The sequence below is a fragment of the Lethenteron reissneri genome, chromosome 45 (genome assembly GCF_015708825.2).
Source record: "Lethenteron reissneri isolate LAM-NWPU_2019-01 chromosome 45, ASM1570882v1, whole genome shotgun sequence".
Classification (NCBI taxonomy): domain Eukaryota; kingdom Metazoa; phylum Chordata; class Hyperoartia; order Petromyzontiformes; family Petromyzontidae; genus Lethenteron; species Lethenteron reissneri.
Window position 1 is genome coordinate 6,323,568 of NC_083823.1, and position 26,234 is coordinate 6,349,801.

The following is a 26,234-nucleotide window of genomic DNA, read 5'->3' on the forward strand; positions in this document are numbered from 1 at the left end:
CAAAAAAAAGTCTACACGGGATCTTTGTCTCTGAGTGTTCTGGTCCTTGCCTTGTGATTTCCTCTTGCAGCTGGCTCGAGTCTTCAGGAAAGAACTTCACCCCGAGTTTGAAAACGACGTTTTTTGGCTCTGGAAGAGAATACACGGACGCACGCACGTACAGGCACGTCAGCATGCATGGCGCTAATTAACATAGCATTGCAATGTACTACGAGCATGACATTGTATAGAATCTTAACTTAAAGCTTTCGTGACTGCAGGAATTTATATTCTTTGGGTCTTTTGGCAAAGCCACATAGATAGAAAAATAATAAAATTATCACGACGTTTCGATCGCAACACAAGCAATCATCATCAGGTGAAAAAATGTAGCCAGGCAGCTCTCGCTATATTTTTGCGTTGCGATGGAAACGTCGTGATAATTTCATTCTTTTTCTATCTACGTGGCTTTACCAAAAGACACAAAGGATAAAAATTTGTATAGAATGTTTACAGTTGACGAGTATTCATGCGATCTGGTTGCAGATTTGTGTCGGAAATGCGCCACGTGTTTAACAAACTTCACGCAACTTAAATCGATTCTCTGGCTCAACACATTCATTGCATCATACACTTACAAAATTATTATTTGACTCATGGCGGAGATTATTTAACACGTTGGCTTTCGGGACCAATATTATCCATAATAGAGGTGTTTTGGGTTAGATCGCGTAAATATATAAACGTGTCCTTAAACCCGCCACGACCCGACAACCAATTCGTGAGGTTTGTCACGTAAACAGAACGTGGCCAATTCGCTACTAGTACAGCACACCGGTGTGTTGGAGAGTAAATCCACAACATTTACAAATGCATACTAATTGGCTGTGTCGGGTGGTGGCGGGTTTAACGACACATTTATATTAACGCGATCGAAGCCAAACTAACTCTATTATGGCTCAGATTCCCTGTCGATAGTTTCCGGAATGCTGCCAGGCTGCCTTGGAGTAGGAATTACCGGCGACAGGCACGACCAATTGATCACAAGGTAACGCCCATCCTTGACAATTATATAATAGTGACCCTGCATTCCAAAATATCTTGCAAGCGGGTTTATGAAAAAAAAAAATCACTGCAGTATCGTGAGAGCAAAAATCGAGCGAGATGGATGTGCCACGTCAAAAACTAATTCCTAGAAACGCATTCTGGACTGTTCCGGCTCAAATTATGAATTCGAGTCGATTGAATTTGTTACACGATTGGTCCCGTTTAACAATTAGCCCGGGCAATTTTGCACGGCACGGGAGATCCGTTGGGGGGGGCTGCGCGAGCACAGCATCAGCAACAAAAACGAGCGATATAAAACAATAACATTGACGAGCACGAGCACAGGGCCTTTAACAAGGTATTTCACGATCGTGAACAAAGCACACGTGAAATCCACCACCTGTCGTACGTCAATCAACGCACCACGATTCTCACCGACACGGCGACCTCACGCGTGCACCGTGAGCGCAAAGAAACAATTTCAATCAATGGATCAACGCATCGTTTACAAGGGCTGCTCAGTGCCACTCACTCAGAGCGGATGTCAGCGGCCTAACGCGGTTGGTGTGGGCCCTGCCGCAAGAAATTAAATGGGCCCCTCACCCCCCTCTAGCCAATTGGCCCCTTCTTGACATATCTGGCGACTCTTGACCCCTCTGACCTGTGGGCCCCCCACCTGACCAGTGGGCCCCCCACTTGGCCTGTGGGCCCCCCACCTGACCAATAGCTACACCCACGGAGCGTTGCGTTTTCCGGACTGCGGTGCTCGGGGGGGGAGGGAGGTGATGCCACGGCCGTCTACTTACTCTTTACTTGCTTGGCGATGGGCTTCTGGGAATCGAGCCAAACCTGGAGAGACAAGGGAGGGGGAAGGGGGGGGGCACAACAGGGGACCGCGAGCACGACGTCACACATCGTCGGGTGCATTCAGGGTGATCCCATCAAGCTCGTGGGTTTCTACCGCCAAACCCGTTTTGCCAAAGGGTGGTCTGCATAAACAGGCAACTTGAAATTGGGCATCCCGCTGCGGCTAAATGAATTTCGACGTAGAGTGTCTCCGTAATTGTTTTGTTTCTTTTATGATTCCTTCTTCAGCCTCAGGGGGGGGATGGGGAAATAAAACGTTAATCATTTTGTGGGAGTCAACATTGGTCGTCTTACAGGCACCACTCTTAAATTTCGATTTAAGGCTTTCGTGACTGCAGGGATTCATCTTCTTGGTTCTTTCGGTAAAGTCACGTAGAAGGGAAATAATAAAATAATAAAAATAAAACATTGTAAAATAATTCTCACGACGTTTCGGCCACAAAGCAAGCAGCCGTCCTCAGGTGAAGAACAGGTCTTAGAGCCGCGACTCTAAGACCTGTTTTTCAACTGAGGAAGGCACCACTTTTGTCGTGTGGAATGTCCACCTGTGCATCAAGGCTCACGAGGACCGCACGGTGACGTTGACAAGATGACACTTTTTAAATCGACGGATAAAAGCCTTTGGAGCTGAAACTACTATCGTTCCTTGAAAGGGGGCTTTAAAAAAGTAACAATAAGCAGCAGCATCGTCGTCATCATCGTCGGGAGTGGAACCCATGTGGAGAGGACTTCCTCGGAGGAGATAGGCGATGATGAGATCAGCTGGTTCCACAGGTGCCAGTTGGATTGATACATCGCAGGATTGAGAGGTGGCAACGACTTGGGGAGGCCTCCATCAAGCAGTGGATGAAACAGTGATGATGTTGATGATGACGACGACGATGTTCAACCGCACCATCGGTCTCTTAACCGTGGGGGTTGTGAGAGACTTTGCGATGCTTTGGCAATCAACCCTCTCAATGTCTCGCGGTTTTTGGTCATCTTTAGTCATCTGCACAACGTTTTCCCCTCATCTCCCCATCCCGGCCGCTTTATTTGTCGCCCAGCTGCTCCTCGGCCGACAGACGTCTCTCTTGCTCATCCCCTCCACACTGCGCCTCCGATTGGTGCGCGGTTGGCTACGTACGGTGCGAAAGAAGTTCAGCCACAGGATGGGGCTGGGAAATCCCTCTGGTGTTTCAGAGGCCCGGTCAAACTATCGCAACTTCCTCCTCCTGTATTCGTCAGTCGTCATCATCATCATCATCAGTGGCACGGCCCAGCGCCCGAACAGGAGAGCGATGCGGGGGTTCGCCGTTCCAATCCTGCGACCGCCCTGATTAACACTGCAGTGTGTAAGAACCACAATAAACAAGCGCCCTCTTCATCACGGTAGACGATAAAAGATCCCCCGACGTAATCGGTTCTGCTCTTCGGCACGGTCCAGACGTGGCGCCGAGGGAGAAAATTTGCCGCGTTCGAAAAATTACCTGAAAATCACTCGATTGGGAATATAAAAGCAAATGAGACTCAACCCTGGGGTGTCACCGAGTCCTCGACCTGCTCGATGGACGCGATACGCGAAAGGCGAAAACGTCCCGGCTCGGTACGAACCGTGAATCCGCACTTGGGGTAGGGCTCCAACTCCAGTCCGAAGTAATCGCTCTCGACGAGGTTGAGGTACTTGTAGACGGTGGTGAGAAGGGCAATGCCCTCTGCCTTGGGCTGTTTGGGGAGGGGAGGAGGAAAAAGGAGAATGTTCAAGCCGGTCAACGAGCGGGCGAGTTCCACAAAAAAAACCTCACAAGTCGAAATTTCAACGACAAAGCAAAACGAACGGAGCTATTGTCCCCCCCCCGCACCGCTCAAATGATCGCTCATCTCCTGTTCACAGTCCCCCGAGGCAATGGCGGGAAATTCCACGTTCTCACGGCGGGCGCGATTCTATCTTCCGGACAACAGCCGTTGACTTGTCCACAAAGTGGTGCTCATTTTATGGACCCCCCCCAGAGAGGATGGATCGGCTGCAGGATGAACAAAGTACTGGAGAGAGTGAATGTGAATTAGTGTCCTATGGAATTCATGCACGTGTACAGCTCTTTGTAAAACCACTGCTGGATAAATCACTGCGTAAAGCAGTCACAGCAAATCAGTGCAGGTTGGTGAAGGCGGGGAGCGTAAACGTGGGGGCAAGGGAAGCGGGGCCATAGAAGTACAGTCAACTCATTTAGCCTGCGTCGAGCTGCCCACAACGCAGCCACGCGGCAGCCTGCGACGCGTCTTGCGAGTAGCGGCCGTGCATGCGACCCGACCCTGCTTAGCTTCCGAGATGTGACATGCGTATTACAGGTGGTTTAGTCAGAGGCACCGTTACGACCAATAACCAATATCCAATCAATAATCGTTACATCAAACAAGCCCCCCTCCCGGGGACGGAGTAGTCGTGCGCGCATAAACGTGGCCTACGGCGCGTTTACTTAGGACGATCGATCCCTGCCTGTGTGGGGGAGTTCCACCGACCGGTTCCGCGTCAGACCGGAGGTTGCGTTTGATGGGCTGGGCGCTTTTCTATTGAACGGCCTGTGAGCCCAGAGCACATCGCAATGGGAGCTAACGGCCCGTGCAGCTGCCTCGCTAGGTGGGCACGTGTCAACAATCGGCCAATCGGAGGCGCCGTACCTCACACTGCCAGCTGTCGGTTCGCGGAGGTGACGTATGCGCTCATTGGCTGAGCGGACGGTGACGTCACACCGCCGCTGCGCGGGCCGTGTTTCTTCACCTGAGGACGGCTGCTTGCGTTGTGGCCGAAACGTCGTGAGAATTATTTTATTATGTTTTATTTTTATTATTTTATTACTTCCCTTCTACGTGACTTTACCGAAAGAACCAAGAAGATGAATCCCTGCAGTCACAAAAGCTTTAAATCGAAAAAAACTATGAAGGCACAGCCCTGCAATTGCTTGCTAACACCACTGCTGGTGGAAGCACCTCCAGTCGAGGGAGCTCCTCCATACTGACCAGACGCGTTTGGAAGAGGTGGGAATACCTACAATTTACCCCACCACACTCGAAGCCATCCTCTTCTCCTCTGACTATGACAGACAGTGTGCCTCTCTCCAAAGGAAGCGCCCCCCCCCCCCCCCCCCCCCCAGCCTCTGCAGTTATTTCAGACGACGGCATTCACCCAAATCGCGTCGCAGCGGTCAAACTCGTTCACGTTCGGACGACGAATCCAGTCGATTGCAGAAAGCCGATTGGGGGGATTGGGGGGTAGGGGAGGGGAAGTGGTTAACGGAGAAACGATATTGTTCCCGGTTCAAAGAAGCATCCTCAACGAGGGAGCGTTCAACCAGCTCTGAGTCTGCGTGCCATCCGTGGCATTTTTTTACGTTCTTTTGAGAATGTAGTTATGAAGCCCCCAAGAGACTCGTTCAGTCAAACAATGGCACCATCCGCCCGACGAAATGATGGGGCACGCGCCAGCATTTGGCACGTGCCCTTGAAATTAACCAGACCTGGCCTATACGACGGAGCAAAGATAGCCCACTGCCGCATCCGATAGCCCCCCCCCCCCCCCCCCCGTCTGTGCAAACATACCAAAATACACCTCCACACCCCCGCCCACAGCACGGCACATGGTCTGGCTTACGAGTCTTGCTCTAGACCAAGGGCTGGGAACAGAAAAAAACTAAATAACGGGACCCGGACCGGAATACTGCGATGCCCCCATGTCGTGCCGCCGATACCGCGAGAAAGACGGCCGAAAATTGCTTTTTGCTCTAATTGGAGATGTTCGCATTTAATCGCAGCCGCGCCAAAGGTCCTTTGCGGCACGCTCCCACGAGGACGTGCCAACAACCGCTAACACATTGCATTGCCGTACGACTCAGCAGGCCCTCCTTCACCGTGACTACCCCTAAGCACATGCACAAATTACCATATGATAATAGAGATATGGTAATAACGGTATGGTAATAACGATGATCGGCTCTGCCGGGGGTTGCACGTTTTAGTGGTCTATTAAGGCTCACGCAAGGCCATGTGGCAGATTGAACCTGATGCCAAGGATTGTGAATTTTTTGTTGTTGCTTATTTCTTCAACGGCCTTCCAACGAGTATCAATTTTGGCGAAGTCAACGGCAAGGGTTGTTCAACGGAGAGACTCGCCCCTGCCATAGAAATGTGCAATTTCCGCCGCTGGCTCAGGGCTATCAATTCTAGAATACCCATCGCACCAATACTCCTTTGAGTGGGAATTCACGTCCACTTGCTCTTGTGTAGGAACTGTGCTTAATAAACAAATATTTCATGGACAGGCAACACTGTTCCGTTATGGAGCAATTTGCATGTTTTTGCCAAATTTTAACCGAAATGAACACGATCTCACAAGTGAATCGGGCTCTTAATGTAACCTATTTGGCAACACGCCCTGAAAAAATAAATACACGGCTCGCTAAAACGATACTTAACAAAGCTTGTTTTGTTGAAAACAAAACGTTAACTGCCACAGTAAACAATACCAGAATGTGGGGGCAGGGAAACAAGAAATATATTTCACGAGAATCTGCTGCGTCTTCTCAGATGTTTACAATGGTGTTGTCCTTCACCTGCCCCTCCGATTAGCACGGTTGGCGACGTACAGCGCGAAAAAAGTTCAAACGTACGTGCACACAACCCGATGAAACAAATGTGAGCAAGCATGCTGCCACTGTGTAGCAAACATCCTGCACTTGCAGTCCAGCTGACAACATGGCACAACTTTCTTAATCCACCCAACGGTACAAAGGGATACAACCGCATTTAAAGTCGATCGGCAGGTTAGTCGCACGCATGCGGTCGAGGAAAGTGTGGGTACTTCCACCTCTTCTTCCAAGACTAGTGGTCTAGCGTGGAAGAGTAGGCCAAACACCCTCTCTCTAGAGGGGACTTTTAGAGCTCCCTCTAGTTGAGCGATCGCACACGAGCAAGACAAGCGGGTTGCTGAAACGCAAAACGTCCCTCGACCAGTGCTGGCTTAAGCATCGCGAACTTCTGGTTAGCATCGCGGGCCGTCTGGCACCCCGCTGGGCGCCGGAATAATCTTGGCAAAAGCCGGTCCCGCGTTCCCGTGGAAACGAGACGGCATGGCCTGTGAATCACTTGAAGAGAGCGTTCTTCAAACCGTTGGGAAAAAATAAAGTCTCCTGGAGGAAACGGCATCTGGAGTGGCCACATCAGAACAAAAAAACACAAACGGAACGCTCCCCCTGCGGGCTGTGGTTTTATTTTTTGTGACCCAGTTTAAGTTATAAGGGTTTGACCAAAAGCACATGTTGCTATCTCTACTCAGGGCTTTGCTTTGAGCTCATGGCAAGATGAAACTGCAGGAAGCGTAGGGGACTCGCCCCGCTTCAATGCAGCCTGGTGATTTTTTTGGTTTCGGTTGAAGAAATAACAATTTTTGTTGTTGTCGTTATACTGTTGTGAACATAGCGGGGCCTCCAGTGGCTGGAGGGGTTGGATGTGTGTACGTAGAACTTCTTTGGCACTGTACGTAGTCAAGCGTGCTAATCAGAGGTGCGGGGAAAGGACAACAAACTAAACACAAAAAAGCAGTTCTAAAGAAATGAATTTTCAATTTGAAATGAGTTTGGGGTTACATGAACCCATTACATGTTGAATATAAAAAAGGCAAAGATTGTTAAACTCACTCTTCGATCGATGCTTCACAAACTTAAGAACCGATATTGAGTTGACGAATGTGCTTTTTGAAGGAAAGTCCGGCCTCTAATGCTTATCAAATTCCTAAATCGGAAACTAAACAGACACTCATCTTTCTGTCAATAAAACCAGTAGGCCGAAGGCTGCACGATTCAGTGCTCGCAAACTCGGGTCGCCACCCCTAAGGAACAAAGTATCAGCACACATGGGAAGGAGAAGAAGAATATCTCACAGTACCAGAAAAGGAGAACTTCATTTAAATGGACTGTCCCGAGCGATTAATTATCATCACAAAAACTGGGACTATTGACGCTCCGGGAAGAGTTACACACATTTCCCAGGATTGCAGCTGGCTCGACGAGAGGGCGAGATCCTGGAGAGAAAAAAAACAGGACAGGGCCCTATTCGAAACTGCACATTGCACCTCGGCAATCGCCGTATTTTTAGACGCGTTTCCAGGCTCCAGAATAGCGATGGCTGTTTGTGGGACACAGGGCCGCGATTGTGCCACCCTCTCTCGCTCACCCGCTCTCTCTCCAGTCCGCAAACCTCTGCGGAGCGTTATTCAAGTACCCCCCCCCCCTTCCCCTAAAGCCGGGGCCGCCGTGCTTGTGGATTGTGAGCGGGAGTTAGGGGTGGAATGGGAGTGAGGGGTTGATGATGGGAAGGGAAGGGGGAGGCGAATTCCAATCCATTACGGCAGGCGCCACCGAGACAAACATCCCATTGAGGAGCGGCGGAGGCGGTTCAACAGAAAGTCCATCTGAGACAGCGCACGGTCGGAGCGTTGAAAGTTTGGCGGCAGGGACCACGTCACGCACGGCAGCGAGAGACCGACGCGAAATAAATGAGAGAAAGCAAAGCGAATGAGATGGCAAGTATCAAATGAGGGCCCACGGTCCTCGACGGGACACATGCATCTCCGAGGCAAACCGAAACGTGCCGTCATCCTCGACTCGCTTAACCCTTCGGTTACCGCCACGCTCGCGCCGCAACACATTTTGAGAATGCGACGGCGAGAGAACATTATTCTGCACGAAAACCGGCGGTTTTCACTCGTGCGTTGTGATTAGATGTATTTATAGATGTGTTCGACTGGGTGTGATATTTACTGTATAAACGTATTGGTTATATATTTTAAAATGTTTGTACGCGTTGTCACGACGTGTCTCCTGCGTGTTAATTAACACCTCGGACACCCTTCCAAATGAGAAGTTACATCCCGGAGAGATTATATCCAGGTGAAATATTTAATTAGCGATATTTGTATTTTTTACGACACACTCGTTTGGGCGTGAGGTTAATGCACATGGCACGTATGACACGTCCATGGCAGCCGAGGGATCCTCACACACACAGCAAGAGAAAATAATAATTGGCGTCAATGTGGAGAATATCAGCAACAAAATAAATAACGCCGACAGATGCATCTGTCCGTCCGTGCAGAAAATAAAAGCCTTTTTTTTTTAAACACTTCCTGCAAACCACAAGGCTTTCTGGGAGTGAATATGTTTGGCTGCGTTGGTTCAAATCTGCACCGGTTTCTACACACGGCGTTTCATCAGCATATTCTGGCTTACTTCCACCATGGCTGAACTGCCAGATGTTGGCTCGCACGGTGAGGCGGGGTCAAACAAGCCACATGACTGTGACACGGGCCTTCATCGACTAACAAAAAGGCTTTTGGATGTTTATCCGATACGGTAATAGAGGGACGCCCCTCGGTTTACGACATCTTTGCGTTAACGCGATTATGGACCCTTTTCGATTTACGAAATCAAATCTCCACGTCTGCGAGTTGGCGCTGCGGCACGCGCCGCGAGACCGTCAAACGAGGAGCCACCCATGAGGCCGCGTCATCCATCCTCGACAGCGTCCCTGAAGCGCGACGTGTCGACATCACCTGTCCAGCCATCCCAACATGCCGGCAGATCTTTTTGGCTACTCCACCGGAAAAAGTTAACTATTTTTGCTTTCGATTAATTATTATTCGAAAGTTTTCATATTTACGATTTAAAGCTTTCGTGACTGCAGGGATTCATCTTCTTGGTTATTTCGGTAAAGTCACTTAGAAGGGAAGTAATAACCCAGCTTAAATATACGCTCCAAGCTTGGTGGTGTTTCATTCTACACCTGAGGACGGCTGCTTGCGTTGTGGCCGAAACGTCGTGAGAATTATTTGATTATGTTTTATTTTTATTATTTTATTACTTCCCTTCTACGTGACTTTACCGAAAGAACCAAGAAGATTTCATATTTACGTTCGTGATCATTCTTTTCGTATTGTAAAAAGTGATATAGGTGTATGTGTTCAGGTTCGGAGCAGAGTTTGAATGACTGTCCGAAAATGTAATCAATGGGAAAAGCCATATGAAAGAGATGCATTCATGAACGCATCCCTTTCGTAAATCAAGGGACACCTGTATAAATATATATTATTTATTAATTAAAGCAGTTATGGAGTTTGGACCTAAGCCCAGCGTTAACGCCAAGGATAATCCCCATCGCACTACCCACCGGGTCACATGCTCACGATGAAACATTGTTCCTTTAAACGGGCGGACATAATTAGGAGTCCTTTTGCCATCTGGCACGCCAGCTCTCGCAAACATCGGACTGTGCAATCGGCCGTGAACAACGCTGGCAACATCTTTACTGCTTGCATTTCTTTTTTGGGTCGCTTTCCTTCCAACTCAAGCTTTGGACAGTATTTGTAGGGCAAGATGGCGAGGGAATTTTTGTTTACGTTATTATCGATATTACTGTAATAACAACAGTTATAAATTTTGATTTAAAGTTTTCGTGACTGCAGGGATTCATATTCTTGGTTCTTTCGGTAAAGTCACGTAGAAAGGAAATAATAAAATAATATTTATATAAAACAATAACAATTCTCACGACGCTTCGACTGCAACACAAGCAATCATCATCAGGTGTGAAATCCACAGCAAGAATTTTTTTAAAAAGTGGATTTCACACCTGATGATGATTGCTTGTGTTGCAGTCGAAACGTCGTGAGAATTTTTATTGTTTTGTATTTATATTATTTTATTATTTCCCTTCTACGTGACTTTACCGAAAGAACCAAGAATAACAACAGAGTGCCAGCTGAGGGAGGGGAGCGTGCGCCCTGGAGTACGTCTGCCGGAGAGATGGAGCGATGAGATCAGATGGTGCATCGTGGGACCAGGGAGAGTTTGCAAAGGCATTGGGGGGGGGGGGCTTCGTCCAGCAGTGGATCGACCATGGCTGATGACGATGATGAATAACATCGTTTATTCAGGGGAGCCTCATAAAATCCACGAACATATTTTGCTAAAAGATGCTCTCCTGGAATGTTTTACCAACTCCTTACCTTTTTCGATTTAAAGCTTTCGTGACTGCAGGGATTCATCTTCTTGGTTCTTTCGGTAAAGTCACGTAGAAGGGAAGTAATAAAGTAATAAAAATAAAACATAATAAAATATGTTTTATTTTTATTATTTTATTACTTCCCTTCTACGTAACTTTACCGAAAGAACCAAGAAGATGAATTCCTTGCCTCTTCACCGAGAAGGGCTATTATCATTCTGACTGTTCAGAAGCCTAAGTGGGCTTGGGCAGCGAACGGCTAGAAGTGACGATTGACCCACGGTCGAGATTAACGACGGAGTGGCAGCCAAGGGAGGGAACGCCTCCCAGAGGTACGTCCATCGCCGAGATGGAGCGATCAAAATCAGCTCGTGTGCAGACGCTTCATGCATTGTTGCATCGCGTGCCTGCGAGAGATGGCGGTGGCTTGGGGAGACCTCATCGATATTGAGAGTGCCGATATCAGCTCATGTGATGATGATGATGAAGTAATGGGGCGCCGTGGTAGCGAGATGTTAACTACCTCGCCTGCTCCATTGGTACCTCATTTGCCAGTAAAAAATATGATAATTGTTTTTTTACCCTTTTATCTGGCAACAAAACTGACACCAGATAAAAGGGTAAAAAAACAATTATCATATTTTTTACTGGCAAATGAGGTGCCAATGGTGTAAATGCTTACCCCGAGCTCTCATACTCTGATGGTGCATTGTCTTTGAGTTGTGCGCCTTTTGGCGTGATCTGGTCCAACCCATGTGAGACTAGGCTCTAAGGAAAGCTGTCTCGGGTGTGGACCAATCAACTTCAAGGACCGTGCATACATTATCAGAGTTGTGTTTTTTGTTTGCATTATGACTGCAGGTATTGTGGTCCATGCAAACATGACTCCTCGTAAAAAAAAGCTCGTCTGCTGTGCAGGAGGTCGTGGGTTCGATCCAGACCCCGACGCCTAATTATTTGAAGTTTGCACGTTCTCTTCGCGGGTCACGTAGATTTTTCTCCGGGTCCTCCGGGTTTTCACCTCCACATTTAGAATCAACGTGCGTTTAGATTATTTGGTTCCTGCTAGAAATTTCCGCATGATCATAAGCCACTTGGCTGAGCTACCATCCGTGGCCAGGTCACTTCTAAAAAAATTAACCCGTAAAAACTAAGTTTTTCACTATAAATCCTTTATATGCGTGGCATCGGTTTTATTTTATTATTCATTTCTGTTTTTCTTGAGTAAGAGTTTCATTTTTATCACATTGGTATTTTAAATTAAATATGAAATTGTTTTTTTTCCTAAAAAGTGGAAAATTTTGGAATTTTTTTTTTCACGAAAATAAATTGTCACGCACAACGAGTCTGTGTGCAAAATGTCAGCTCGATTGGATCACGGGAAGTGGGTTAAAAAACGACCGAAAGATGTGCACGGTCGTAAGCGCGCAAGCAAGCAAGCAAGTGAACTTAATATAAAGGATTTAAAAAAGAGCTACGTAGCTCAGGGGTCCATACCGGGTAAAATAAAAATGTTTCGTTCAGCACTAACGACGGTGACTGCGAATTCACATTTGGAGTCTCTCCTCTCGCGTGCGCACAACCAGTGAGGACGTTGTCATCCCCTCAATCTCTTCATCTGGCCCACAGCTCTCGCGAGGTTCGACCGCGAGCGACAGACGGACGGGGGAGCAGGGGTGGGTGTGTGGAGCGCGGGTGCACTGTGGGGGGGGGGGGGTAGTCAATGAGGACGATGCGTGTTACGCCTGCATGCGAACCCCATTTAATAAACACGGATATTAAATGCGATTGCTTGGCAACGCTGGCGATCGCAGCCGGGCAGATGGATTCTTATACCGGTCGCCTCGTTTCCGTGTCGCGCGGATTTTGTAATGGTTTTGCATCGTCGTCATAATCATCATCATACTTAAATTGGCGTCAAAAAATGTATTGTCATATTGGGTTTTTTTCTTTCCACCCGAGCGGTTGAGCGATGCTCTCAATTATAAATTGCAGTCGCAAATACCCCAGTGGATACGGACAGAGAGGTTTGTGGTGAATTAATAGTGCAGATGCCCACTCACTAATTGGCCAGACAATCGGGCTCCGGGAGCTGCTGCAAAATTATTAATTCATCCTTTTGGGAGGCACACACACCAAATATCCTTAAGATCTTAAAAAAAAATACCCCATCGTGCGTAACTGTGCACTTATTACGTATTGTTATTTAAATGAGGCAAAAATACGACAACAAATAAATTACAGAAACACTCCCCGACGGACACACAAAAGATACGTTCAATTATCAGTTTACCTGTCACCACTAGAGCGGGGGGGAGAATTTGGAATGCCAGAAAACATTTCGACACTTAATTTGAATGGGCAGTCAGGAAATTATGGCATTAATAGATATACGCATATTTTTGCAGTTGCGCCGTACACAGCTGTCCAGTGCGTTTCTGGGTCGTCTCGCACGCTGTTCGGCGCAATGTCCCACATTCCGCCTCTTTTTTTTGTCCGGGAACCGATTGAAAAAGCTGCCAGGACGTGGAGCGATCTCGTCAAGGAGCATAAAAATCATCACGCGAACTCCGGTCAACCACGCAGCGACTTTTAGCGAGCCATCGAACAAAGACGATCACCGCATCACGTGCTTTCAGATGCACTTCTCTGGCCGTCTGGAACGCTCTTCCTTTCGATATTAGAAAGCTATTGGAACTATGCACTTTAATAACCAAATCGAAAACTCATTTCTTTAGCACAATTTTTAGTGTTTAGTTTGTTGTCCTTACCCCACACCTCCGACTACCACAGTTGGCTGCATACTGAGCGAAATAAATTCAACCTACATACGACCTGACAATGCATCGGAGAGCTGCTGGAACTTAACCGTTCTGTAAAGCGAACGCTACAATTCGGAATTGGAACCGCACATACTGAGAGGGGGGGGTGGGAAACAAACTGAAAGAATGAAAAAACACACACAAGCGTAATCGCATGAGCAAACCGAGAGCACGCGCTGGGCCGGGCCCTCACAGACAGTGTGTTGCTGTGAGCGGAAATCAAACTCAGGCGGCCGGGTTCGAAGTGCAGTGCGCTAACCGCTGCACCACCTCACACACACACACACACTGTCTCTTTCACGCACTGCTCTTCGTTGTTTTCTCTCTCTCATCCTGTCGTGATTTGTTACGAGAACTCGTGGAGTAGCTCGATCGGAACACTTTTTTTTGTCCGTGCGGATAATTGCGTTTCATTTTACTATTTCCAGAACAAAGTTTGTTCTATCCTTTGGAGAAGGGCCCTGCAGGCCCGACCTCCACGCTCGAATCCGAAGGCGTTCCGTGTTGTTGTCCACCTCTCTCCTCTCTCGGCACGGTGCCTGGGTGCTGCCAGCAGTCCGCGACCGTTCTGCTCCGAGGGGCGTTCTCTAAAGGGTGATCCCGCACGCGGCCAGCATCAACTTTCACCAGGGGTGGGGTGAACCTTTTTCTCTGCCAAGGGCCATTTGGACATTTGTAACATCATTCGCGGGCCATACAAAATTATCAACTTAAAGATTAGCCTGTTATACTCGGTCAAACATTTTAATTAACTCAACCCTAATGTGATTGCTGGAACTGCCAAATGATTTCGCGGGCCTTACACGGCCCGCGGGCCGGACGTTCCCCACCCCTGACTTATTCAATCTCTGGCGAGTTTAGACTACACTCCACCACAGGTAGGAGGAGGAGGAGAGGGCACTGACCCCTAGAAATGATTGGGATTCTTGCTTGGAGCTGCGGGCACAGTTTTAAATTACACACGTGGCCGCCCAACATCATCATCTCCTCCTCCGCACTGGCATTGCCCCGATGGCCGCAGGAGTCTCGCCGCTTCAGTGAACGAGTGTGGATGAATTTGCGTGACGACACTTCCAATGTGCACGTTATTCCTCGGGGGGGGGGGGGGGGGCTCCTCCCTTCCTCCCCCCCCACCCCTCCCACCACAACAACAACAACTGCACAGCGAACGTTTGTCACAAGGCGACCCTTCCGGGAGGCATCGCGTAATCCGTCGCTCGCAATCATTCACAAATGAACGCCAAGAGCCATCGGCACAGAAGAAGCTCTCTTATCGGCTACTGAAAGAGCTCCACTGGTTGCATGCCATCACCCAGCGTGGCTTCAAATAAATGTCCTGCCCTTAGCAAGGGACTGCCAAACGCACTACTCATCGTCGTCGTCATCAATCAGCCGTGTTCAATCCACTGCTGGATGAAGGCCCCCCCCCTCTTAAAGCCATCGCCGGTTTCTCTTACGATGGCGAGCTACAACAATCCTCCCCGGGAGCCGATTTCATTGCTCCATCTCCTCCGCGGTGAAGGTGCTCTCGGGCGCGTTCCATCCTTGGGCTGCAACCAATCGGTCATCGTATCTAACCGTCGGACATTGCCCAAGCCCACTGTGAAAGAGCTTTACAGCTCATCGGATTCCTCAGGTATAATCAAACATTCCGATTCCGATGAACGTGCCGATGTTCAGTCGTCCGCGCGTCAACTCTTCCCACCTCTCAAAGTGAAGCCAATGCAATTCTACATTGCCGTACACTGAAAATAAATCACGAGGTGAAATAAGAGTGCAAGAAAACAGACTTTCGTGCGCCAAGTAAAGCTGGGGCTAACAAATGCTGTAACTTGAGGTCCCGACACTGAAGGGCCCCTTTATTTACAGTGTCGCCACAGAGCAACAAGACAAAGCTCCCCTGTATAGCCTGAACAGACCGTAGGGGCAAGTGCTTTTAGCGAGTACCTATAAAGGCCGGCACAGCACACGAGGGGGTGGGTGGGCCAGCACCACACCCGGCCGCCTTTGTCTCCCCAGCGGCGATGTTTTTACACATCGCACTAGGTACTCACTTGAGGCTGAGTCGACCTAGGGGAGGCCCAAGATCAGCAGAGAGGTGGCCGTGAGCGGGAATAGAACTCGGGTCGCCGGGTTCGTCGCGTACACACAGACAAACGCGCACACACGCGCACACATCCGCCCGATCCCAGGGATACACCTCGGCAGTGGTTATAAAATAGGCTTGCCTTTTGCCCGTCCAAGGACGGGTGTATTGCAGTAAATCTGAAACTTGCAAGCGAAAAGCAGACCGCGACGTGATATATTCATTGCATCAGTGCGTGTGTAACTCGTAAGGGCGCGGTGACACAGAGCTATTTCATTTAAAGGTTATAATCCCTTGTTCATCGTGACGTCCTTTTTACTTCGATGTCTCAATAGCGTTACGTAGATCACGTGACGTGAGGGTTCTGCCTTTGTAGTGAGGGTTGTGAGTTGACGCTGAGGAGGGGGGAGGAGGCGCCTCGCCCCCCCCCCCCCCCATGTGGAGTGACGTCACCCGCTCATCATTATTAATGAGGGGGGCTGTTCGATGTGGAGTGACATCACTTGCTCATGATTATTAATTAGGGGAGGGTGCTCCATGTGGAGTGACGTCACGAGCGTTAAGGACATTCATGGGTGATTATAGTAGGTATACGTCATATAATATAATACGTTCTATAATATATACGTGTAAAATTGTAAGGGGGGCACTTGGGTAGTAGTTCGTTCGACCTCTCGGCGCCGCGGCTGTTGAAACAAGGGGGATGGGGGCGAGTTTATTTCGATCGGCCAGGTCTCGTGCGGTGGGGTAAAGTGTGGGGTAACCCTGTCGTTGCCAAGATTGTCAGAGGCCAGTGTGGAAGAGAAGGCCATGTTACCCTCTGCAGGGCTCTCCCAACACGAGTTTTCCTCATTTTCCTTGGTAACTTCATTTTATTCAAGTAATCCTTCGCGCGTCAATGTGATATCTTAGCATACATGCATCTACATATACTCTCTGTGACATTTTCGTCAAAAAAATTAGCGTGCTTTTTTTGAGGTTTCATTCCTCACGAATCTTTAAACAGAAATGTGTATTTTTATATACCAAGAGTTTCGCGCGTGAGCAAGTCACAGCAAGGCCGCACCTCTGACTTTGACTTTTTTTTTATCTTTAACACCGAGGAGAAAACCGCAGGCTGGAAAATAGTCTCCACATTTATCATGTCCCTCCAGCAGAAGCCGCGAATAGGCACGTCTAGTCTGAGCTGGGCTCTGTTCATCCAATTGAGAGATTCACTGCTGGCCATAACTTTACAAAGTTTTTTATTGCTGAAGGCTAATGTCGTCCTTGACTCTAGCGTGCGTAACATGCGACAAACCGACTCAACTCCTGGCACAACAAGGACATGACCATTACCACTGTAACTCTAAGGGCACTCATCGTCATCATTATTAGTAGCCATGATCTATCCACTACTGGGTGAAGGCCTCCCCCCAAGCCATCCGCTATCTCTCACCGTCTCACGATCTAACAATCCATCTAGTTCCCAGATGAAAGTGGAAACAACCGACGAAAATGTGCAGCGGACACCTACGGGGGGCTATCTGCCCATTGATCGTGATGATGCTGATGAGCTCCAAACACACGAGCCGTTTTCACCGCTCCATCTCCGCGCCGGACGTGCCCGCGTGCATCTTCCCCATTTTCGCGGCCACGCCATCGTTAGTCACCGCCCACCGGCCATCATCCAGTCTCGTCAGACGACGCGTCCCTGACCCAAGCCCAGCATGAACTTTTCCCGACGGCTAAGTTGTTGGTGTCCTGACCTCCGCGCTCGTTCCCCAATCCGTGCACCCTTCCCATCGCTGCGCCTCTGAGACGCGTGCGTCTGCCCGTGCCGTGACCTTGACCCACCCCCACATTGAACGGGCCAGGAACAACACGAGAAAAGCAACTCCCTCTGGTGGCTTGGGCAGGGTCAATGCGGGGTGGGCAGAGGTCGCAACCGGGTACCCGATACCCGGCTACCTGTACCCGGCCAGGTACGGGTACGGGTACGGGTACCCGTTTGCGACCCTGGTGCGGCCGGGTACGGGTAGGCCGTGAGTCACCGGTGAGTAGCCGTTTGTCACTCATTTCGGGTAGGGTACGGGTAGGGAACGAGTACCCGTACCCGGCCGGGTACGGGTACGGGTAAGGAATCAAAACCCGTTTGCGACCTCTGGGGGTGGGGAGACGAACGCGGTGAGGGTCGTGTGCAGACACCACTCGGGGGCTGTAACGGCAGCGTCGCTCAACTCGCTCTTGGGGGATTTTTCTCTGGGTGTGGTCTTAATGGGGTTTTGTTTTTCGTGGTCACCAAAGCAGTGCAGTTAAGCGCACGAAACTGCCCGATGTTGTCATTGCTGCCGATAGACTTTACGTGGAAGTGCCGAGCCAAAATCTGTTTCGAAAAAAAATAGAAATGTATTATGATGTATGGGCCCCTTTTGACAATCCGCTGCTGGATGAAGGCCTCCTCATGCCGTGCCCGTCATGTGCATTCAACCACACTGGACCAGCGTGGTGAAGTACGGTCACAGGTCTTTCCACGTAATGGTGACAAGGTTCTGGGTTACCCACAGCTTCTATCCAGTCAACAGGAATGATGCCAGGGTAGGCGTAGGTGCAAGTGTTGTCAGGAATCACTGGGTAAGAACAGGACCTTCACACGACCGTCGCTACGTAACGGCAGATGGGCTCGGACAATGAAAAAACGGGGAAGATCATTTTTTTCCCCCCACAACCGCCTGGGATTTACTTGCAAGGAGGACTGCGGCAATTATAATCATCAGCGCTGGATTGCGAGCTTGCCTCGAGCTAATGGCGCACACAGGTCGCCCGGGATTGCCTCCCAATCTGCTGCACCTGACAACTGCGAAAGCCAGATGCAAGCGTAGCACGCGGCAAGGGTGACTGGGGGGGGGGGGGGGGGGGGGGGGGCACCGAGAGGTCGTCAAGAGGTCATCGCCACCAATTCCGTTGATGCCAGCGCACCTAGCCATCGCTTCCTTCCTTCTGCTAGATCCAGTGCAGAACCCCACAATGTCTGCTATGAGTATCCCACCATCTGGCTTTGGGTCTTAACCCGAGTCTCCAACCTCTGGGTGCCACTTTCATGCCAGTGTCGGCGATCTGCCCTCCTCCATCCTGCGCACCGGCCCCTGACCATCACAGCCTCCACCTCTTCCTGATTAAATCTCATAACGGCTTCCTGCCAAGTTCTATCCCCAACCTACACGCTGCACCCCATCATCAACCATGCACCCCCACCCATCAATTGAAAACGAATTCTTGCTAGATGAAAAACTCACTTCTTTATCACTATGTTTAGTTTGTTGTTCTTCCCCCGGCACCTCCGATTAGCACGGTTTGCTACTTAAGGTGCGAAAAGAAGTTCAACACACGTGCATACATCATCATCATCATCATTGCCAATTGCTGTTGGGACAAGGTGATCACCCTATCCATGCACGCGCCTACATCTCACGTGTAGGAGCAACTGTTCGAGCGGCAGGAAGGCGCGCGCACACACGCAAGTGAATGTGTGCATTGAAAAGAAGAAACCCACGTTGGGACACCGGTTATGTTTAGAATTGTTCGCATGCCAGTTAAAGTTAGAATTAGAATTTGTAAACACATTAAATCGGCTAAAGATACCTTTAGGTAACCCGAGAAGAGGAAAAATGCTTCTACGATAACTGAACGTCCGTCTATAACAAGCGGATAAATCCGGACGCTCGCACACGAGTACGTTTGCACGCAATGACCATTTACGTTTACAAAGTGGCGCATTTCATCCGTAGATCCCAATTCTTATTTCGGTGATAACAGATTATGGAAAAGACAACAGTGGCACTGACCAGAAAACCAAGGTTGTCACCTCGTGTAGTGACACGTCTGCCTGCTAAAACAGCCGACTGTGTGTTGCGTGTTTTATTCGTTTGTGTTTCCCCCTTGTAATGGGACTTCGTAGGATGAACGTTGAGATTCATTAGGGGCACAGGGTGACCAATAAGGTCTGAATTGGTCTGTAATAAGGTAGGGCACTGATAAGGGCTTGACAGGGATGAATACTAAATAATCGCGATTTTCTTATCTTTGTTAAAGCTTTACAAACCTCGACTAAAATTTGGCTTGCGGTAGAGTGACAGCATGGCGGCCCGCACGCTATGCAATGAAGCCTGGTGGCCCGGCATCGATTCCCGGACACGACCAGCAACAAAGCTACCCCGGGGCACTGACCGGTCTGGGCTAAATATTTTCAAACAACCCCCCCCCCCCCCCCCCCCCCCGTTCGCGGTCCCCACCCAGCAGTATCATCCAGCGGCGAGACCGTCGCTTTGGCACGCCGGGGGGACGGGTACTCACCGGCACGTCGAAGATCTTCTCCGTGTCATCCAGGAGGTGCACGGTGATGGGCAGCAGGTTCCCGTGGGCCTCCGCGGCCGACTCGTCCGACCGCGTGGCTCGGACCGGCGTGGGCTTCCCCCTGGCCGCTTCGGCCGGGTCCACGCGCCGGTACGTGCCCTCGATCTCCCCCATTGGCGCGGCCGTCGGGACGCACCGATGAAGCGGGCGAGGTCTGGGTGAGATCCTGCGGCACGACGAGCAGAGGGGGAAGGGGCGGACGCGCGCACGATCAGGGCCTGACTTTTCTCGTGGAATCATTTCGGGTTTGTCTGTCGCTCGCAGGCGAACCTCGCGAGAGCTGTGGGCCAGATGAAGAGAATGAGGGGACGACAACATCCTCACAGGTTGTGCGCACTCGAGAGGAGAGACTCCAAATGTGAATTCGCCGTCACCGTCATTAGTGCTGAACGAAACTTTTTATTTTACCCGGGAAGGACCCTTGAGCTATGTAGCTCTTTTTCGGAAGTGACCTGGCCACAGATGATAGCTCAACCAAGTGGCTTATCATCATGCGGAAATTTCTAGCAGTCAAACACTCTAAACGCGCCTTGATTCTAATTGTGGACGGAAAAATCTGAAGACCCGGATAAAATTCCACACGATCACGGGGAGGGAGACACACAAACTCCAAATATACAACAGGCGTCAGGGTTGGGATCGGGATCGAACCCACGTCCTCCTGTATACCTGGCGAGGTAGTTAACATCTCCTAGCCACCGTGATGATGATGAGAGACACGCAAACTCCAAATATACAGCAGCAGGCGTCAGGGTCGGGATCGAACCCACGACCTGCTGTATACCAGGCGAGGTAGTTAACATCTCCTAGCAACCGTGATGATGATGAGAGAGAGACACGCAAACTCCAAATATACAACAGGCATCAGGGTCGGGATCGAATCCACGAACTCCTGTATACCGGGCGAGGTAGTTAACATCTCCTAGCCACCGTGGCGCCCTGGAGTAGCCACGCAGCCGGATCACAATCTGGATGTGGTGTGCCGGGCGCGGAAATATTTTCCTAGCCGCCGTCTCGGACGGACCCTGGCTGGAATGAAGCCCCGGCTCTCTAAACGACAGGGGAGTGGACGTGCCCATGCTCGTTCACGTCCGCTCATACGCGGCACAAACATTTACAGCCCAGTTCGTTTTGTGCAATCCGCTGCTGGATGACGGCCTCCCCCCCCCACGCCCGTGCGCTCCGTGAGCATTATTTGGCCGTCGTTCGCCACGTTGGTCCATCGTGCCCGATTGATGAAGTCGGGGGGAACATGGAAGTACAGTCCAGTTGTGCTGCTCTGCCCTTTACCGTCCATCACGCAGCCCCGGAGCCTTTAACACCTGCTCGTGAAGGGCGGTCGCCCAATCTGAACGAGGTTCGCCAGGCTCAAGCCGGCTTAGCTTGCGAGCTCTGACGAGGTCGGGTTTATCCCGGATGATTTGGTCACAGGGAAAACTTGCTTACGTAAACGCTGCCACACCAGTTGTTGACCTTCCCCCCCGCACCTCCAATTAGCACGGTTTGGCTACTTAGGGTGTGAACGAAGCTCAGCATACACACATACACACGCTTCTGCGCTGCTCCGTGACAGCGGGGTGTACGAATTGCAAACCGCAGGCAAGATTACGTTTCCGAGGTGAAGTGGGGTGTAACACAAGGCAAACGCCCGAAGGTAAAGTGTGAGCAGAGCTTTTAAAGAATACCATTGCATTTTTAGACTGGAATTACACCCATCATTCCCTCCTCAAATAAAAACAAAATACCCCGATGATGGGCAAGCGTCTCCTCGGGTGCGGCGTCTTGAAACGCGGTCATTCAAAGGAGGAACCTTTGAATGATAAGTTAGGAGCTAGAGGAGCAGCCCTGTAATTGCTCGCTTCACTCCACTGCTGGCGGAAAGTAACTCCGGAGGTGCGCCACTCCAGGAGGTTGCTGTAGCTGTCCTGCTTTTCGAAACTGGAAAGACGTCTTGGAAGAGGCGATTCAGGATCATTGAGACACAGGTGGAATCGCTTCTAAAGCCACACAATGTCCTCGTACCACAAAGTGGCTCGATTTGTCAGTGCCCAATGAACATGCAAGCGATGGCTTAACGTTGGTACACGTGCTTTGGAGCGCGACGATCGGGGTCGTCGCTTCGACAACATTTTGTTACCATGGGAATCCCAGAAAAAGTAGCTTTGACCTGGCAAACAAAACCACGAAGTTGGCAACCATGCCCCCACCCACCCACCTCCAAAAAAACTGTCCAAACCCTGGGGTCAAATTTCACAAGGCTGCGGCAACCCGGGGAAACTTTCCCGACAAACGCCACGCTCAGCATGCCATCACGGCACCCGCACGAGGTGGGGGCGGATGGGAGTGCGTGCGGTGGGATACGGGGTTGGTACAGCTCACGGGCTCGAGACCCCAGCAAGTCCCATCACGCGAGCCTTCACGAGGACTCGTCAGGCACCACGCCGACAGGCCGGATTGGTCCGCCCACACCCGCCCCGACCCACCTCAAACCACCGACGGACCCATTTGCTCCACACCCCTGCAGTCCTAATTCACTCGCTCCGCCACCCCCACCGCCGTGCGCGCTGCAGCGTAAAGTTCACGGTCTGTAATAATTGCACGCTCCGACAGTACAGTGCGGCGCGCTGTACGAATACAGCCGACGAATCCCACACCCCCCCACCCACCCCACGCAGTCACCAGCCGGAATGTGCCCCGTCTCGTCAGAGATCTCAGGAAGCGAAGGAGGCGAGCGAGCGAGCGAGCCAGGGGGTGGGAAGGAGAGAGGGGTGGTGGTGCAGTCGTCTCGAGGGCGCTGCCGTGCGCGCGTGACCCGCCTACGCCACCCACGCGTTTTTCGAGGCAGGCAGGAGGGCCAGTCGTGCAGAAATCCCACCGTTGTTGCACTGCACTTCTGTGCTCCCACGTCTGGTGCTCGCCTCCGTTCACTTGTCACCGAGCCGCACTGAATGGCATGGTGAAGTATGGTAACGGCAAACACCGTTGCCCCAGGAAGGGTGTGGAGAGGCCCTCGTGTCCAGCAGCGGACGGACTAAAAAATTAACCCGTAAAAACAAAGTTTTTCACTATAAATCCTGTATATGCGTGACATCGGTTTTATTTTATTATTCATTTCTTTTTTTCTTGAGTAAGAGTTTCATTTTTATCACATTGGTATTTTAAATTAAATATGAAAAAAAAATCCTAAAAAGTTGAACATTTTGGATTTTTTTTTCACGAAAATAAATTGTCACGCACGAGTCTGTGCAAAATGTCAGCTCGGTTGGATCACGGGAAGTGGGTTAAAAAACGAACAAAAGATTTGCACGGTCGTAAGCGCGCAAGCAAGCAAGTGAACTTAATATAAAGGATTTAAAAAGGGTGGCACTCAACCACAGAACCGTACCAACCACCATCATTGGCCATTCTCTATCCACTGTTGGAAGCTCTATGGCAGTCCAGCGTCCCCTCTCACTCGACCCCAGCTGCAATCCATACCTACGGCATCACGGAACGCGACAATACTAACAACAACATAGCACTGCTGGAGAGGGATCCAGTGGGAGAGACGTATTCGGTGACAGTCCAGTGGTTCTTAACCTGGGTACATAAACCCCTGGGGGGGGGGGGGGGGGGGTGAGAGAAGCCCTTCCTGGGGGTGCGAGACATGGCCAGATATTTTTTTAGAAGGTAAATCATCGAAAACACAAATCAAGTACGCGCACGTGCGTACAACTTCTTTGTTTCATCAAGTCTATGTATTCATTAACAAACATTTATTTTTGTAACGATTGAGAACCAGGGTGCAGGGCTGCAGTAAAGGTTATATACACAACAGCGCACGGTCCGGTCATCGACAATTGCTGCTGCGTTGTGCAATGAAAATGGGTCTGTCATCGTGGCCACAAGCCGGTTGATCCTCACCCCACACCTCGCAATCAAATCAACCTCTCCCCATGCGCCAGGCGAAAAAAATCCCGCAGCTGCTACTGCTGCTGCTGCTACTGCAACGGTAGCCGCACGCGGCGACCTCCCGCGATCCGCCCTCGCAACCTCCAACCACCTGCTCTGGGATCCTGTGCTGTGGTTAAAAGGTTGTTTATTCTTTTCAAACGCGTAGTGGGGTCGCCAAATCTTTGACTTAAAGCTTGTTTTTGGTTGCGCAATTCATATATACATTTTTTTAAAATATCCGATTAAAATCTCTCCCCAGGAGGACGATACCAATTCCGATAGACTCCGAGTCATCTCCCCAAGAGGATGATGCCAATCCGGGAGGGGTTGGCAACCATAGCAGGAGGTGAGTGGCAATGACTGAGAGGTAAACAACTGTGGTCCCATCTAGATTACGACGGTAAAGTTAAAACAAAGCGATGCACAAGTTTAAAAAACACATATATTACCACATACCCACTTTGCGTGATTGTGCGTAATTTTCACCCGGCATGGTGTAACATCTTCTTGGCCGATGGCCACGTGATAAAGGCACGGCAGGTTGGGTGGCTAGGGCCTGCCACCCTACACCGTAACGACGACAACTCCCTCTCGGCGTGGACTCGACGAGCGATGGCGAAGTCACCACGAGCTGGAACTGGCGCCGTCGGTGCCCCCGTGCGACCGAGTGATTTCGACGACGGCCAAAATCCAGGCGAGGGGACGTGGTGGGCAGATGCCACCCTCCGTGAAGAGCATTGTCTGTCAAGCGCTGCGCAAGTGCCAACCTTGCACGCTCTTGTTTTTCGAATTTCCTTTCCACAATTTTTTTTCACGCAAGACGTTTTTTACTTATTTACGGTAATATGCATTCAAACATCTATTTGGAGGAATATTGGGAAAGGGCTTTTAACGAACGACGCCACCGGGGTCTCCAACGTGGCCACCCTGGGTACTTTGAATCTTGGGGTACACTCCACGACCTTAGGGGAGTGCGAGTGTGTGTGTGTGGCAGTTAGCGAGACGCTGTGCTACATGACCTGGGCCATCCGAGTTCGATTCCCGCTCACGGCCAACGCCAGTGACGATTTTCTGAACCGGTCGTGGGCCCCTTCTCCTAGGTGGACTCAGCCTCAATACGAGTGCTCGGTGCGGTGTGTAAACATCGCCACTCGGGAGACAAAGGCGGCCGGGCGTGGTGATAGCCACCCACCCCCTCGTGTGCCGTGCCGACCTTCATAGGCTGCTACTCGCTTACAGCACTTGCCCCAACAGTCTGTTAAAGATATTACAGGAGATCTTTGTCGTGTGTGTGTGTGCATGAGTGAATCTATGAAACGCCCTTTCATTGCGAGTCAACGAGCAGTAACCCACGTGTGCGGATTAACGTGCGGCCTTGCAGCCCATGCAGATCAGGGCGAGCGCCACAACGCATGTGTTTATTCTCTCAAAGCAAATGTGGCCGTTAAAGGGTTGGGTTGCCTGCGAGCATGCCACTTAAATGGGACTATGCTTCTTCTTGGTTCTTTCGGTAAAGTCACGTAGAAGGGAAGTAATAAAATAATAAAAATAAAACATAATAAAATAAAATAATTCTCACGACGTTTCGGCTACAACGCAAGCAGCCGTCTTCAGGTGAAGAATGAGACAATGCCAAGCTAGGAGCTTATATATAAGCTGCGTTGGAGGTGGAAGAAGAGCGCCTTAACAAAAGAATGTGCATATGAAGAGGAATTTAGCATATTCATGGCAAAAGCGTAGGAGGTGGGCGGGGGGGTTTCAAAGTCATATTATGTCCATGCATTATGCAGGATCAACAGCACCAAGGGGGGGTGCAGGGATTAGCAGTAACAAAGGAAAGGAATGTTAATGATATGTAGCTGCAGTTACTCAACAACCACGTAGAAAACGAAAGTATAAACTACATAAAAAACTAAAGTATAAATTGCATAGCACCATCAGTATACTTACTATACTCTACAATAAGCTGAGTTACTAACAGCAAGTAATACATTACAATTCTACTTCGTAAAAATTATATAATATGCTTCCATCTCAACTTTATTCTATTGCATCACAAGAGCATATACCGTACTATA

General features: G+C 50.0%; 1 protein-coding gene across 2 annotated transcripts in view; it reads right to left on the bottom strand.

Annotated features, from left to right (window-relative positions):
• The window catches only part of LOC133353957 (FERM, ARHGEF and pleckstrin domain-containing protein 1-like), a 104,607-nt gene that overhangs the window by 61,302 nt on the left and 17,071 nt on the right, over nt 1-26,234 (bottom strand). For both annotated transcript variants that reach the window (XM_061570491.1, XM_061570490.1), the window contains exons 2-5: nt 20,164-20,389; nt 3,487-3,597; nt 1,833-1,875; nt 51-129 (exon numbers count right to left, since the gene is read on the bottom strand). In XM_061570491.1, coding sequence (XP_061426475.1) covers nt 51-129; nt 1,833-1,875; nt 3,487-3,597; nt 20,164-20,337 — 407 coding nt within the window. In that variant the 5' untranslated portion in view covers nt 20,338-20,389. The remainder of the gene's footprint in view (nt 1-50; nt 130-1,832; nt 1,876-3,486; nt 3,598-20,163; nt 20,390-26,234) is intronic.